General features: G+C 38.1%; 1 protein-coding gene across 1 annotated transcript; it reads left to right on the top strand.

Moving 5' to 3' along the window:
* Window positions 1-247: 247 nt before the first annotated feature.
* amacr (alpha-methylacyl-CoA racemase) lies at window positions 248-14,780 on the top strand. Its single transcript, XM_062434656.1, has 6 exons — window positions 248-299; window positions 3,410-3,666; window positions 4,594-4,737; window positions 5,840-6,000; window positions 11,099-11,285; window positions 12,790-14,780. The coding sequence occupies exons 2-6, from the start codon at window positions 3,420-3,422 to the stop codon at window positions 13,197-13,199; spliced, it is 1,149 nt and encodes a 382-aa protein (XP_062290640.1). The 5' UTR covers window positions 248-299; window positions 3,410-3,419; the 3' UTR covers window positions 13,200-14,780.
* Window positions 14,781-15,291: the final 511 nt, after the last annotated feature.

Genomic DNA, 15,291 nt, shown 5'->3' with positions numbered 1-15,291 from the left:
GACCAGCGTACACCGAAAGAAGTCTGGGTTGGGCGGAGTCGGCGCTCGATATTAAAACGGGGTTCACTAGAGGATTAATATTGTGAGATTAAAGTTCTTAAACTGCACATTTTATTAAAAAGTATCACATATGTTTGATCAGGCTAAATGCGTTATTTTATAGTGGTAGTTTTGAGTCACGTGTGCTGTGACATTATCAACACTACTTTCCCTCCAGCTGGACCACCCCGGCGTGCATAGAGGTGCAGCAAAACAAAGCGTCCGCAGAGGTGTCCTCCTGTCCCCGACCTGTGGTAAAGGTAGGCTAACAAACTGTGGTTCTTGTTAACTGTCTTAAATCAGGTTACAGCTGGTGGAGGCTTGTTGTTTTACCCTCTAAATGTCAGTAATGTTCAGGAAATGGTTGAAAAAAAACTGGCCAGTATTTGCTCCAACTCGCACATTGATTGTGATGATTGAAGTAATGCCAGATGGTGTAAAGTAGCGTTTTACTTTGCACAAATGTAGCTAGTAGCCTACATGTTGACTTAACTATTTCAGTTTAGGCTTTTTAACCAGCAGACTTGTGTGGTTGGTAGCGTTTCTTGATAAAGTAGACTCACTGTCACTGTCACTTTGGACTTTGTTTAAGTTGGTAGTTTGTACTAAGAGTCTAAAGTCTAAATGTCACAGCAGGTCTGAATGCAGTATAATGTACTCTAGTACTCCTTTCAAGGTCTGTGTTGTTTTTTGTATTAACAGTGGTGGAAAACGTATTCAGATCCTTCATTCAAGTAAAAGTACTAAGCAATGTAAACGCAATGCAGTCCTGCATGACAATTCGGTTGTAGCTGCTGCAGGTGGAGCTAATTTGAACTTCTTTATATACAGTTAGATAGTTTAGTCCAATGGTTTCCAAACTAGAGGTTGGGTACCTCCAAGGGGTCACTGGATAAATCTGAGGGGTCCTGAGATGATTAACCGGAGAGGAAAGAAGAAGTTCTGATACGCAAATCTGTCTTCAGTTTTTCTCTAATCTTTCTAATCCCTAATTTTTGAGTTTTGGTGGATCATTTCAATTTCTATGAAATGAAACCAAATGATAAGTTCATTTGTTGGAGCAGTTAACAACTCATAGACATCTGAACAGTGACCCTGACTACACACTACTTGTTGTAAGATGTCAAAAAAATGAGTAGAAGAAAGTATAAAGTACAATATCTTCCTCTGAAATGTAGTGGGGTGGATGTATAAAGTAGCATCAAATTGAAATACTCCAGTAAAATACTGAGTGAACATTGAAATAGGTTTCTCTTGCTGTAATTATTACTCGTTCATCCCTTCATAATGCACTTACAGTGTACATGATGGAGGCAGACATCCAAAAGCCTTCTTCCTGGCGTGCAGCTGTGGATGGGCCTAGGTTACTTCCCAGAAACCTTCCTTTTTTGTTGGATCACCCACTAAATAGCAGTCAATGAATACTGTTTCAATGATCTGACTGCACGACCAATAAAAATAAAACAATACTTGGTTTTTGCTTCTTGTTTACCATATAATGATGATTATGATAAGTATGATTTTTTTGGGCGGCAGCAGTATTTCACAAATTCCAGATTGCGAGCAGGTCCTCCTCTTTCACTTAGTGTGCAGCCCAAACATTGCACAGTAGAACAGAAACCTACTGTCTGCAAGCTAGCTGCTTTTAATGTTGGGTTAAGATTTTTTTTAAAAAGAAGAAAAAACCCCAAAACACCCATGGCCAAACAAAGTAGGCACAAAAAGATGTGAGTAGCAAGAGGAAGAGAATTCAGCTGAAGTACAGCCATCACTTTCAACCCAGACTCCTACTCCTCCTGCGTCACTTTCCCCACAATAAGTGCACTGCCAAGTATTAAGGACATGTACATGGCTGCTAATTCAGCACGAACAAGCTATACAGTCGGATAAAAACTGGCATCAGGGCATCATTGATGACATAAAGACTGAACTCTTTGTCCCTGCTCTCCTTTGAAAGAGAACAGACTGAAGTGTTGGACTATAATGAAGTCCCCATCGTGACCTGCTATACTCATCAGAAATAGATGGCTTTCAGACTGTAGTAGCCTATTGACTATTTCAGTATTATGTTTTTGTTGGGTATACAATTGGGGTGAGTGTGTGTGTGTGTGTGTACCTCTGAAGATGTATAAGGCTGCTATGATGAAACAGTGGTGCATTCAGGGAGGTATAGTTAAAATGGCCTTGGTTAACGTTTCAGAAGCTATTAAGTGTGATTAGTCTTGGACGTACAAGGTCCACCTGATTTTCTCTGTGTGCCCCCTCCACACGCACACACACACACACACTGTGATTTCTACGTTCGCTACTACCGCCGTCTCTGCAAAACGTTTTTATGTTTTTTTTCTTAAGCTAATATAAAGCTTTAGTTGTTCAAATAAAGTAGATATCTTTCTGAGTCAGTCTTTTTAGTGCCAAAGTCTTTCTTTTTGTAGCTATACTTCCACCATAGCTCAACAGCTGCAACATAGCAACTATGTGACCAGTATTCAATTAACAATGTTACAGCATGGGTGTTTTTACTCCATTGCCAGATTCTGTGAACGTAGAAGGTCACCCATGGGGAAAAAAAACAAAACATTAATGAGCTGAATAAACGCAGATAGATGAAATCCTTATTTTGTTTGATTATTTTCCAAAACAGGTTGCAGTGTAATCTACATGATTCCCAGCTCAAACTGTTCCTTATGCACAGTGACTCACCACAGTGAGTCAAAGATCTCTGTGTGCACAGGTACATAACCATTAGCTATAGAAACAGGCAGGTTTATTGTTCTGGCTGAAGAGAAAATACTTTGTTTTCTATGTGATTTAGGTGAGACTGAAGGCAAAGTTCATTTTATGTTTGATTGCTCATTAAATGATGATTTAAGGGCTTTAATAATGTCCTTAATTTTGTTGGGTTTTTTTTCTGGATGAATGATTCTTAAAAAGTTGAGCTGTGGGATGTTTTGTTCTGTCAAAATGTACTATATGATTTTGAACTCTGAAGTTATTATTATTGATTGTTGGATGGACAGAAAATGAATCTGCAACATTGTTAATCTATTCATTATGTGCATTACACTCTGTCTTTTTTGTCATGGTTCAAGCTTCCAGCTTCTTAAATTTGCTGTTTTTTTCTTCTTCTTTAACAGTAAACTTGTGTGTTGGTTGGACAAACCAAGCAATTTGAAGTTGTCACTTTGAGATCCTGGAAGCTGTGAAAAGCATGTCTTTAACTGTTATCTGACATTTTATGGACCAAACTATTACCAGATTAAGCAAGAAAATAGTTCTGGAAAAATCTGGTGTGAGCCCCATCTCTGCGATTGGTTCTGCATTGTATTTCATTATACTTGCTAACTGTGTCTAATATTCTACATTATAGTCCCTTCATCATGGCACTGGCTGGGGTGAGAGTGGTTGAGCTGGCGGGACTGGCTCCTGCACCGTTCTGTGGTATGATCCTGGCAGACTTTGGGGCTAAGGTGATCCGTGTGGACCGTACCAAGGTTGCCATGGCAATGGACACGCAGGCCCGGGGTAAACAATCTGTCGCCATCAACCTGAAGACATCAGATGGCGTAGCCTTGCTCAGGAAGCTCTGTGTCCAGTCTGATGTGGTGCTGGAGCCCTACCGTAAAGGTCAGATCACCAACAGCGTGATAGTTGTCAAGAGCTGTGTAATACATAGTAGTCAGAATCAGTGGTGGAGGAAGTATTCATATAAGTAAAAGTACCAATACATTAATGCATTAGTACTCAACTACGAGTAAAGGCCTTTTTAAAATCCTACTTCAGTATACAGTAGTATTATCTGCAAAATGTACTTAAAGTATAAAAAATAAAATTACAAAAAAAGTGGCCCCTGTGACTCCTATGTAGATATTGATGTAGTGTGTGATCAGTAGATAGCAGGTAGCATTATACTGTTGTAGCTGCTGTAGGTGGAGCTAGTTTGAACTATTTTGTATTCAGCTCAATATTTTAGTTTAGTGGTCAGGCTCCCTCCAATGGGTAATGGGACATGGAAGAAGAAAAAAAAAGTTCTGCTGCTCAAATTTGATCAGATTTTTTGATAATCTTTGCTTATTTTGTTAAATATGTGATATTTTTACACCTTTGGCCTTCAAACAATTATTTAAATGAGACCATCTGGGCAATGTAGGAGTGAAATCACTCGCTAATAACTTGTAGAGACCAGATGTGACATGGTGGCTCAACCAGACACTGATTTTTTTGTAAGGGCTCCCTGGTTTAATTTTTAACAATGTATTATATTTTATGAGCGCATATTATGTTTTATAATGTAAATCTTACAACCACTATCAGAAAAATGTAGTGCAGTAAAATGTCAATATTTCCTCCTGAAATGTTGGACTTATGCGCAATACTTGAATAAAAAACACTTTCGTGATGTGATATTCAAAGATTAGTCTACAGATATTCTGATAAGTCACATTTCACAGACTTTAGCGAGGCAAGACTGTCGCCAGCTCACATGGTTCACCCTGAGTGAGAACCAACATGCATTTGATGAAAGTATAGATTTACCACCCTCTGACCTCCCAGGTGTGATGGAAAAGCTGGGCCTCGGTCCACAGGAGCTGTTAAAGGAAAATCCTCGTCTGATCTATGCTCGCTTGACGGGGTACGGACAGAGTGGATCTTACGCCACCGCAGCTGGACATGACATCAACTACCTTGCCATGTCAGGTGATAACACACTCAACTGCTATATTAATATTTTTGTAATGAATATTTACATACCTTAAACTGCAGACAGATGGAACTGCATCAATATTCATAAAGATGTTAAAAGAGGTTGATGAACGAACTTCTATTCTGAGAGGCTAGTGGTTATTTGTCCTTTGTGTACTGACGTTCTGTTTCTATCCAAACTTATTGAACATGCAGACTTGTGAAAGGAAAAAGTGGAATTCCTACTGATCTCTGTACCAGATGTGCATCCACACTTAGTATGAACCAAATAAAAAATCATCCTCACTTGATCCTTCTCTGTACATCTGTATCTTGCTAATAAACAACAATTTGAAATGCGATGGAAGGTCCGCAGTAATCAGACTCGACAAATCAGTACCTACTTTTCATGAAAAGAGAAATATATTACTCTGAAATGACTGCTGACTCAAAACACGATGACGTATGTTATGTTCTGTATATGTACCACCCTATTGATACATTCCCTCCTCCCTTTCTTATTTCCATTGATGAAAGCTGTGATTCAAGTCTGAACCTCTTTTTATTGTAATACAACCCTAATGAAAATTACATCTACTCCATTATAAGCCCATCCAACAGTGATTTTCCTGTAATATTGCATTTACACTCATGTGTGTAACAATGATTTGTGGCTGTTATGAAACAGCTGGCATTTTAATGTGTTTAATGCGCCTGTTTGGAAGTCCTGATTTGAGCAGTGACATGAATGTAAGGCAGGGGAAAAATAACATCATGCTCAGAAAACCAACCATGATCAACACAAACTATAGATACTTGCTGTTTAAGGCTATTTGCAATATCTTTTTAATAAAAGAATGGAAAAAGGAAAAGCTTTTGTCAGAAAAAAAAGTACTTCTGAGCAGCATAGTACAATCTTATTGGCTTATTTCCTTCTTGATTTCTTGCTATGTGGTATCACTCACAGATTCATTCAATTACTGAACTAATAGATTTTCTTTCATTTCCAGGGCTGGAGACCGACCAGATACTTAATTGTTCTCCACTTGTGAAGCTGTCATTAAATTTTGTGTGAAGGTTTCACTCCATTTGTTTTTTTTGTTTTCTGCTGTCACAGGCCTTTTATCCCGGCTGGGTCGAAGCGGAGAGAAGCCTTATGCTCCGTTGAATCTGTTAGCAGACTTTGCAGGTGGCGGTCTCACCTGTGCCATGGGGATAGTCCTAGCGCTGTTGGAAAGGACGAAATCAGGGAAAGGACAGATCATTGATGCTAGCATGGTAAGCATATTGTCAAACTCTAGTAAACATATTGTCGCATTGAGTCAGCCGCAGTATGACATACCACCTGCTCTACTTGAGGGCTGCATTGAGAGAGGCACAGGTACATAAATAGTATTTTTCCTTTTCATAAATATGCATAAGTATGTATATATTTTTTTCTACAAAACCAAATGTCAAATAACAATGGAGGCTCTTTGCACAAACTGCAGCAGGACAGTATTGTGGGCCGGGGTTAGGGACAACAGCCCTTCAGCAAACATATGCAAGGGGTGTTAGTGTGGGCGTATTACTACAGTAGAAGTAAAGTACCTGTGAGCAGATGAAATACAAACCAGGTACTGTAGTTTAGGTTGATTTATCAAACCCCCCTCGGAGACACAATTGTTCAACTCAGGAAAGTTACCCTAGCAGAAATGACTTTCTCCTCTGTCTCAATGCTTGTGATCTAAACAGTTAAACGAGTGAAATGCTACAAGCTGTATTCTACGTTACACTGCAGCATGTTGCCAGATGCTCTTTTACGGCACTGTGGCAAACACTGGAGTCAGGATTCTGTCTTAAGTGGGATAAGTGATTAGTTGGACAGCCCTTAGCGGAGTTATTCAAAAGGAACATCAAAGTTTCTGAATCCTGCTGTGCGTGAAATTCAAGTGGCTGTAATGGAGCTGGGAGGTTATACAGCAAAACCACTCTAATGAACTCCTGGAGGACGTGGAAGTTTTTAAACTTTGCAACGTTTTGAATGTTTTTTGCAACTCTGTAAAAAGTATACATTAATAGCATACAACTCAATGCATATCACACACTCTATTGTGTGCTTATATTTTAATGTGAATCATTTATGCAAAATTATGTTTTTACATTTATCAATGATCATCAGGGTTATTTTCTAAGAGATTTAAGAGTAGATGAGCTTATATTTAAAATGGTGATGTGTCCCTTTAATCTAAGGGCATTTTCAAACCTATAGCTTTGTTTGCTTTGATCTAATTCAGTGAAAGAGTTGGTAAACTTGCCGTGTTTTATGCTTGGTTTTTTTTCAGACAGAAAAATCCAAGCGAACCAAAATGTATTACTACAAGCCATGTGAGAACATTCAACCCCCTTTATCAGTCAGATGTGTCTAGGGTGGGAGCAAGAACTGACAGACAGGAAGGTCAACTGTTAATTTCGCTCATCTGCACCCCAGTTTACAAAGTGGGCCTGTCAACATGCTTTACTCAAACTTGCAGACTGTGCCTAATAGTTTGGTCGGATCGATCATATTCCCACAAAAAACAAGATTTCGTTTTATGCCGGACATAGATCACATCCTCAAAGGGTCTTGGTACAATTGTTTTGGTCCACATTCGAGTATGATTTCTGTGTTTAGGTCTGCCGAAACAAATCACATGAATGGGGGGAAAAACGTCTGAACCGGTGCGAATGAAGTTGGAAAAATTGAACTTTTCAGGCGACATCCAATCAGCAGCGAGTTTCTCCCGACGTCACAAGCGCGAATGAAGCGATGATCCAAAAATTGATATATATGATCAAGCAGCGCGATTGTTTCGCGTCAGGCGCTTCTGGTGTGAAGTGAACGCAGCTTAATTCCACTGACTACAAAGTTCAGGTCTGAAAGTGCCTGAAGTGATATTTAAAGACAAATCTTATTAACAGAGAAATTATTTCAAAAATGACCACCAGCACACTTATTAGAGGGACAGAATTTAAGGATTGAAACCATAATGACAAGTTTGAAAAAAACGATTGACTGACTTAGTATTTATACTGGGAAGTTGACACTTTTTGAATTAGAGTCAGCTGGAACCAGGGATTGTTTTGGGGCCAGCATCTAGTGCCCATTGATGGCATTGCACTTTAAGGTACTTCCGCACTGGCTTAAGCCTTTAGCCATGGTTTTTGCCACTTGACTCACACCTGGTGCATTTTTAATAATTCACTCATTAACCAGCAGCTACCTGTTGGATGTACAATAGCACACAGAGCACAGCACACAGAATAATAAGGACTGATGCATCAGCAAGATTCAGAATTGCCACCTGTTTTGACAAGGGCTTGGACTAACTCTGGATTTTTGGGGCCAATACTAATATTAGGGAGTAAAAAATTGCTGATAATCAATACACACAAACAATACACAAAGAATATATATACATGAACACAGTTTTTGCAATGACTTGTCACTTGACTTATCAAATACATAGTATAAATTACTATAAATCAAAACACTTTTAGAACAAAAACATATGTGTGTATGTGTTAAACAACAACAAAGCAGTAACCCACTGGTTTGTATGTGCATCAGTGAATCTGCGATTTAAACGGACTGTGTTTTTCATGTGTAGATCTGTGAATGATCTGCTTGTATAGATCAGAGATCTGTGTGATGGTGTATGAAGGTTATAGAATTGACAAAAATTGTTTTGAGCTGTGAAAACCTTTTTGTTTTTTGTACTGTTGATGGTAAATGGACTGCGTTTCTTACCACTCAAAGCACTTTTACAGTACAAACCACATTCACCTATACACACACACTCTCGAAGGATATTGACCATCATCTATGACCATACTTGATTGTAAGAAAGTGTAACAGTTTGTGGAAGTGTCCATTAAGGGACCTGGCTGTTTTTAACTTTTCTTTTGGAGAGCTATAAAGCTGTCTGGTTTGTGTTCGCAGTCTTTAGAGAAAGAACTGGCTTTAGAGAAGGGGCCGGTGGAGAAATGTGCTTTATCTCCAAAAAATTATAAGATAATTGTATTTTTGTTTTGTGTATGTATTTGGACATTTTGTATAATTGTTACTAATTGTGTTATTGATTGTACAGTCTACAACTGCGTCAAGAAGTAACATTTTTAATGCTCCCTTTTTCTTCTTTGTGTGTTCTTGAGCGAGCAATGAAAATTTCTGCGACACCGGTCTTAGTAATGCTTAATATCGCAGGGAACAAATTAACTTTCTTTTGTGTTTTGGAGGGTAAAAAATGATGTCCCTTAACAATTACAAATATTGCAGGGGAGAAATGTTGGAGGATGTGACCTGCAGCCCCTGTGGTGATTTTGAGCCTGTACATATTTACAATTACCATTTTAAATTTACAATTTCATTTAGCAGACGCTTTTTATCCAAAGTGGCATTCATATGACTGCAGATCTCTTCTCCTCAACTGTTAACATCTGTTACGAGAGTCAACATTTGAGTGATGTACTGTACTGTCTGCTGCAGTTTTACAGGATTTGCTGAACTGTCTTTTCCTGAATATACCTCATTAATTTTCTCTATTCAGCTGAGAAGCATTTAAATGTCTTAGTTTTTAAATTTTTTTTTTTTCAAATCAAGTGTTGACTCTCTGCAAACCCCTGGTAAACTCACCAAGAAGAAACCTTAGCAGGGCGAGGGGGGAAAAAAAGAAGCTATTTATACATAATATACAAAAATAATTAAAGACACAATATTGGAAAACTGTCAAAATAAATCCAAGCTAGAATGGGGGGGAGGGGAAGTCAATTAAACCTGGTTTAATAGCTTTTTTTTGTCTTTTGGGGCCTGTGAAAACAAACTGCATTCAAAACAATGACATATAATCTACTGCTTTATTGCTTTATTAAGGGGATATGGTGGACTAGATAAAGTAAGTGGCATTTATACATCCAGCCTATAGGGAGACCCAGTCCTCTGCTCTCTAAATACCAACAAAATATTATTATTTCTTTAAGGTGAAGAGTTATTTTTGGTGTAAGTGGTCATTCTTAATACTGAATCTCTCTTTATCCATCCATCCATCCATCCATCCATCCATCACAAAGTGCTCTCGAGACTCAAAGATTTACACGTTCAATAAAGCAAGCCTTCACTGTGCTGACAGAAAAAAACACCTGGTTTGGTCCATGGTCTTTGTCTCTGGCACACTGTGTAATTGTAATGGTTGTGATGAATGCAGAGTGCAGCCACAATCACTGGCAGGACACCATCTGATTCATAATGATCAACCATGACATGTCAGTGCTGACAGTTAACCAATTTAACACACTTAGACCCATTTTACACTTAGATTCACACCTTCGGCGATTTTAGAGGCTATTTACGGGGCTGTTAAAATGCCTTCATGGGGGACTAATTACCCTAAACACAGACTAGGGTGGGTAAAACTTTTTGTAGCCTTTTACCTGCAAATGATTTCAAATTGGACTCTGTGAATGTGAAGACAGTAAATTAAAGTGGTTGATATATAGCAGCAGCCAGTGCACACGGAGAGAGGAGGAGGCGCAGTGAGACTTAAAAACCCTATCGATTATTTTCTTCAAAAATGGTTTCACCCCTGCTGATAAGTTACTACTTTCATTGATCTGAGTCTCCTAATGTATCTTTTAATAAATAGAAACGCTTGTGTTTTATCCACTTAGCCACTTGAAAATGTGTCTATCACAGTATGATTAAAGAAAATATAAATATAAAACATTGTCTCTGTTTTTCAATGCTTTTTCTTTGTAACTCATATACTTCGTGACTGGAGTGCATCAAAAGAAGTTCCCAGCTTTCTAAAAGACTCAATATTTCATGCACAACTCTTGGTTTTGTCACTGAATATTTATGAAAGCACTGAAGCCATGACCAGTGACAGAGCTTTTGTCTTGTTTACTGTGACTTTGTTCATCACCTATTTGTCCTTTTATAAATTACTTCTGCAGAGTTAATTGGTGGCAGAATAGATTGCAATCAACCACTTTTACATGGTGTAGGGTGAGGTATTATCTGGACTCTTGATATTCCCATAGGACAATATGTTTGTAAGTGACTGGCAATCAAGTGGATCATATGCATTTCGTTCATTGTTTGATCAAGTATTCTTTTAGCAGCAGTCATAGCTTCTGCACCGATGGAGACTTAAATAAATGATCAGACTAGGCAATGGTTTATACACTAAATGTCAGTGGAATATCCTTTGTCCAGAATTCTCACAAGCTTTTATTTTAATGTGCAAAAACACTGTATGTTAAGTTCATGTATGGATGGAGTGATAATGAATAAAACATAAGTAAGAACATAGACTGATCTGACCTTTATTTCCTTTTCTCTTCCTCTTTCTCACATTAGGTGGAAGGAGCTGCATATGTGGGTTCATTTATATGGAAATCTCGGAGCATTGGTATGTGGGACCGTTCTAGAGGGGAGAACATGCTGGACAGCGGAGCACCCTTCTACGATACATACCAGACTTCAGATGGAAAGTACATGGCTGTTGGTGCCATAGAGCCGCAGTTCTACAAACAGCTACTGAAAGGTTAGTAGTATGCAAATACGTAAATCTCTAAGACAGTGGTCAGTGTCCTTTTCAAAGAAAAAAAAAAAACACTTTATGTCGGAATATAAGCCTCCAAATATCAGTTATCTGTGATGACATTGCTAACTTTGGTGGCAGTACAAAGCATTTCCACTTAAAGTCTTGAAGTCCTATTTTAAATGAGCAGTGGGGCTGAGTGATGTGAATTATAGACTGAAAGATGTGATGATTAATGAATACTCCATCAGCCAGTCACATCAGTAGTCTCATGGTTCGGAAACAGCTGCCAGTCACAGTGAAGTATGACAGTAATAGCTCAACAAATGACGAATCTGCTTCTACTGGAAATCATAGTTGTTAGGATAGTTCTGAGCGCTGTGATGTAAACACACAGCACCGCAACGTGTTTGTTCAACAGATAATTATATGATGAAGATATAAACACAAAAAGAAAAATATAGTGTGGCGTAGCTGTTTATGATCAATCCGACCCATTGTTGTCTTAAATCTCGTGTCGTAAATGGCAGCGTTTGCACTGTAATACATTTCAATAATAAAAAATGAAGCGCTGGAAAAACTGCAGAAAAAGCTGGAAAGGAGGTCATGATGCTCAACACTAATGATCCCCAGTAATACCAAATCATCCACCTTAACAGGCAGAATATCCAGTTATAACCAAATAGCCTGATGCGTGTAGAGTTGTGTGAGGTTACTGGTGTCATTCGCACATGATTTAATCACGGTAAACATAGTGAACGGCCGTACATACAGTAATGGAACTGTGCTCTAGCGTCTCAAATTGGAGGCTGCTTTATTTTTACCCACATATCTGTCCTGCAGCCTCCAGATCACATGGATGCAGCGTTTTAATGAACTGGAGGAGATTGTTTTCATATTGTATGGACAACAGACGCTGGAAGAGTCAAGTGTACTGCTTTACAGACCTTCTTTTGCTTTGAGCACATTCAACATTTATTTTTGATTTAAAGGCATGTACGCATAAGAGAATGTTATTATTTGTGTTTAAAGCATTAGTCGATTATTGCTGTATATTTGCTCCCAGTATTTAGTTTACTTTAGTAACAAACGTAGTTTTCAGATGTATATTCTCAATACAACTCCAAAGATCCAATTTCCACCAAAATACCAACAACTCAGCCTCCAAGATATCACATAGATCGGCAAAGCCAATTTCAAGGTTGGGAAAATGCTGAACTCTTGGAGTGCATCTTGTTGCACTGCCACAAAAAATTGATTTGGTTATTTAAATATTTTAATGTGAAACTAGAGCAGCAGGAAGTAATTGAATTATCTGTAACCAAATACAGTCAAAGCAGTTCAGCTTAAATGGCTCTAAGAGCACAATCTTAATTAGCAACAGTGAATGAATTATCTTTTGCAGTTGACGGATTAGTGATCACTGCGCTAAGATGTTAAACATGTCTTTGTATTGCATCATTTTGCTATGAAGACACATGAGGTTACATAACAATTTTTTTCCTAGGCTTAGAATTGGATGCTGCAGCGTTACCTACCCAGATGAACTACATCGATTGGCCTGAGCTTAGACGGATCTTCACAGAACGTTTTGCCACGAAGACCCAGGCGGATTGGTCAAAGATCTTTGATGGGACTGATGCCTGTGTCACACCTGTGTTATCTTTTGACCAGGTGAGCTCACACCCACATAACCAGGAAAGAGGTTCTTTCATCCAGGACTCAAGCAGAGAAGAAAGTCCCCGGCCAGCTCCGGTTCTCTCTCGGACTCCTGCACAGCCTTGCCTAGCCTCTGACCCTGTTATTGGAGAACACACAGTTGAGGTCTTAGAGGAGTACGGTTTTTCATCAGCACAGATAGACCAGATGCTAACAGCAGGGATTATAGAGTGTAATGCAGTGAAGGCAAAGTTATAAGGTCTAAACCTTATTTGGAAATTCAAATCTATCTTTTAGTGTTAGACTACAGGGAAGAGATGGTCCCTAATAAGACCAGTTATGAGTTGAACCATAGACATAATTGATATGGACAATTGATATCCAAAATCTAAATCTTTAATGATTTAAAGTAAAACCTGCCATTTATGTATCTAATAAGTGTACTGTGTAAGACAGAGCGTGGAACACACATGTAAGCAGAGTTGTCATTATCCCACACACTTTCTTCTAGTGGAAAGTGAAAGGCAGAACTGTGCACACTCTCAGGGTACATGGATGATGTTTGAGTTTGTCAGTCGGTTAAAGTTAGTTTGAATAGCTGCCTCCTCTACTTCATAGCAACTGTTGCCCTCTGAATGTTTGAGTTTGAAAGATAGATAGTCTTTTCTGAGATTTCCAACTCAGAGTCAATCTGTCCACTGGATCAGTGAGTTAATGGCACAGTCACAGAACCATCGCAGTTTCAACGTCCACAAGAAACATTTCAGAAGTGTATGCTCTTCAGCAGCCACGTGTTTTGCTGACATTCTTTGAGCTATACAAGCATATTAAATACATATTGATGTAATAACAGATGCTTTGTGGCTGCTTTTATTGCCTCTAACTTGGTCTATGATCAGTAATAATTTCGTTCATTTTAGCTTCAGTGTTGTCTATCTCATGGCACAGCTGTTATCATTACCTGCTGTTTTTGTTTATTATCTGGTGATGTCATTATATTAAAATAATCATTTAATCAACAGCCTACGGGTTGGGAATGATTGTACAGGTGGTATTAATGAGTCAAATTTCATAATTGTTTTAATTGTCTGACAGCAGAAACAGAAAAATATATAAATGAGTGATGAGTGATGACAGCGAGCAGAGGAGAGAAACAGATGGATCTTTCTCTTCACCCTCTCCATCTCCCTCACTAACTTCAAACATGAAAAACTAGTTTTGCTCTCTGTGTGTCAAGGTGGTAACAAGTGAAAAGCATCATTAAATATTTATTTTTAAGTCAATTGCTGATAAAAATAGACACTGTAATACATTTCCAAGTGAATTTCACACTTTGGCAAACAGATAGCGGAGCAGACATAATGGGTTCAGTGGCTGTTTTGTGGTACAGTGTACAATATGTTTTAATTACTAAGTCAGGGCAAGTCTAAAAACAGCAGACATTGACCAAAGTGCTTTACAGAGAGATTAAAATTTGATTGATGATTACACTCAAACAAAACCACAGGATCAAAGGTTGCAGTTGTTCATGCATAAAAGGAGTTTAAGGGAAATTAAAAATATAAATCACCAAATCACATTTTTTGATACATTTTTTTTTAATAAAAGGGCAAATACTACAATGTTGGGAGTTTTATTTTTTATTTGCTGTAATTATTGTGGCACTGCCAATGGTTTAAATTGTTATGTTGTTGTTGTTGTTGTGTTGTTTTAAAATGATTAAATGCTGAGGCCCTCTGTGCTTTGTTGTCTTATGATAATGTATAAAAGTGTAAATCATATGCAGCATGGGTATATTTTCAAGATTTTCTTGTGTTTGAAAAATCAATAAACACCTCCAGAAAATCTTTGCTTAAGCGTGAGAGCTTCGCTGCAGTTATGGAAAATTGTGAATTATGAAAATGGCCCAAGAAGATTCATGCACATTAAAGCGTTACATTGTAAATACCTTGTAAAATAAGCACAGAAAAATGCAAATATGTCCCATGCATGAACTGTTAGATTAATGTTATTCAAACAGGCATCGAAACAGCATAAGCGGGACTGACTGGAATGACTTTGTAGCTGAACAATAAGCCTATGGATTTTAGGTAATAGGATATAGTGCAGATTAGATTAATTCCACTGTGTATACTGTCATGAGCCAAATTTCTTTTTAAGCTGTATAGGGTCAGCATCAAGAATTTCATGACTTAAAAAACATCATCAAAAGACTTAAATATGAGTTTGCATGTGACTTGAGCTGCAATTTAATTTAAAGCAGTAGAGAGCTGAAATATGTGCAAAGGTGCAAAAGGTCATTCAAAGAAAAAGAAAAGAAAAGTTTTTTCATCCTCCTGGCAGTATCTAG

Source organism: Scomber scombrus, chromosome 15 (assembly GCF_963691925.1).
Source record: "Scomber scombrus chromosome 15, fScoSco1.1, whole genome shotgun sequence".
Lineage (NCBI taxonomy): Eukaryota > Metazoa > Chordata > Actinopteri > Scombriformes > Scombridae > Scomber > Scomber scombrus.
The sequence above is the reverse complement of the archived record's forward strand: the minus strand, read 5'-3'. Positions and strand labels throughout refer to the sequence as shown.

Coding starts and splice junctions, on each gene's coding strand:
- amacr (XM_062434656.1), top strand. CDS start 3,420: ATGGCACTGGCTGGGGTGAGAGTGGTTGAGCTGGCGGGACTGGCTCCT. Junction 6,001..11,098: donor AGATCATTGATGCTAGCATG/GTAAGCATATTG, acceptor TTCTCACATTAG/GTGGAAGGAGCTGCATATGT. Junction 11,286..12,789: donor CTACAAACAGCTACTGAAAG/GTTAGTAGTATG, acceptor TTTTTTTCCTAG/GCTTAGAATTGGATGCTGCA.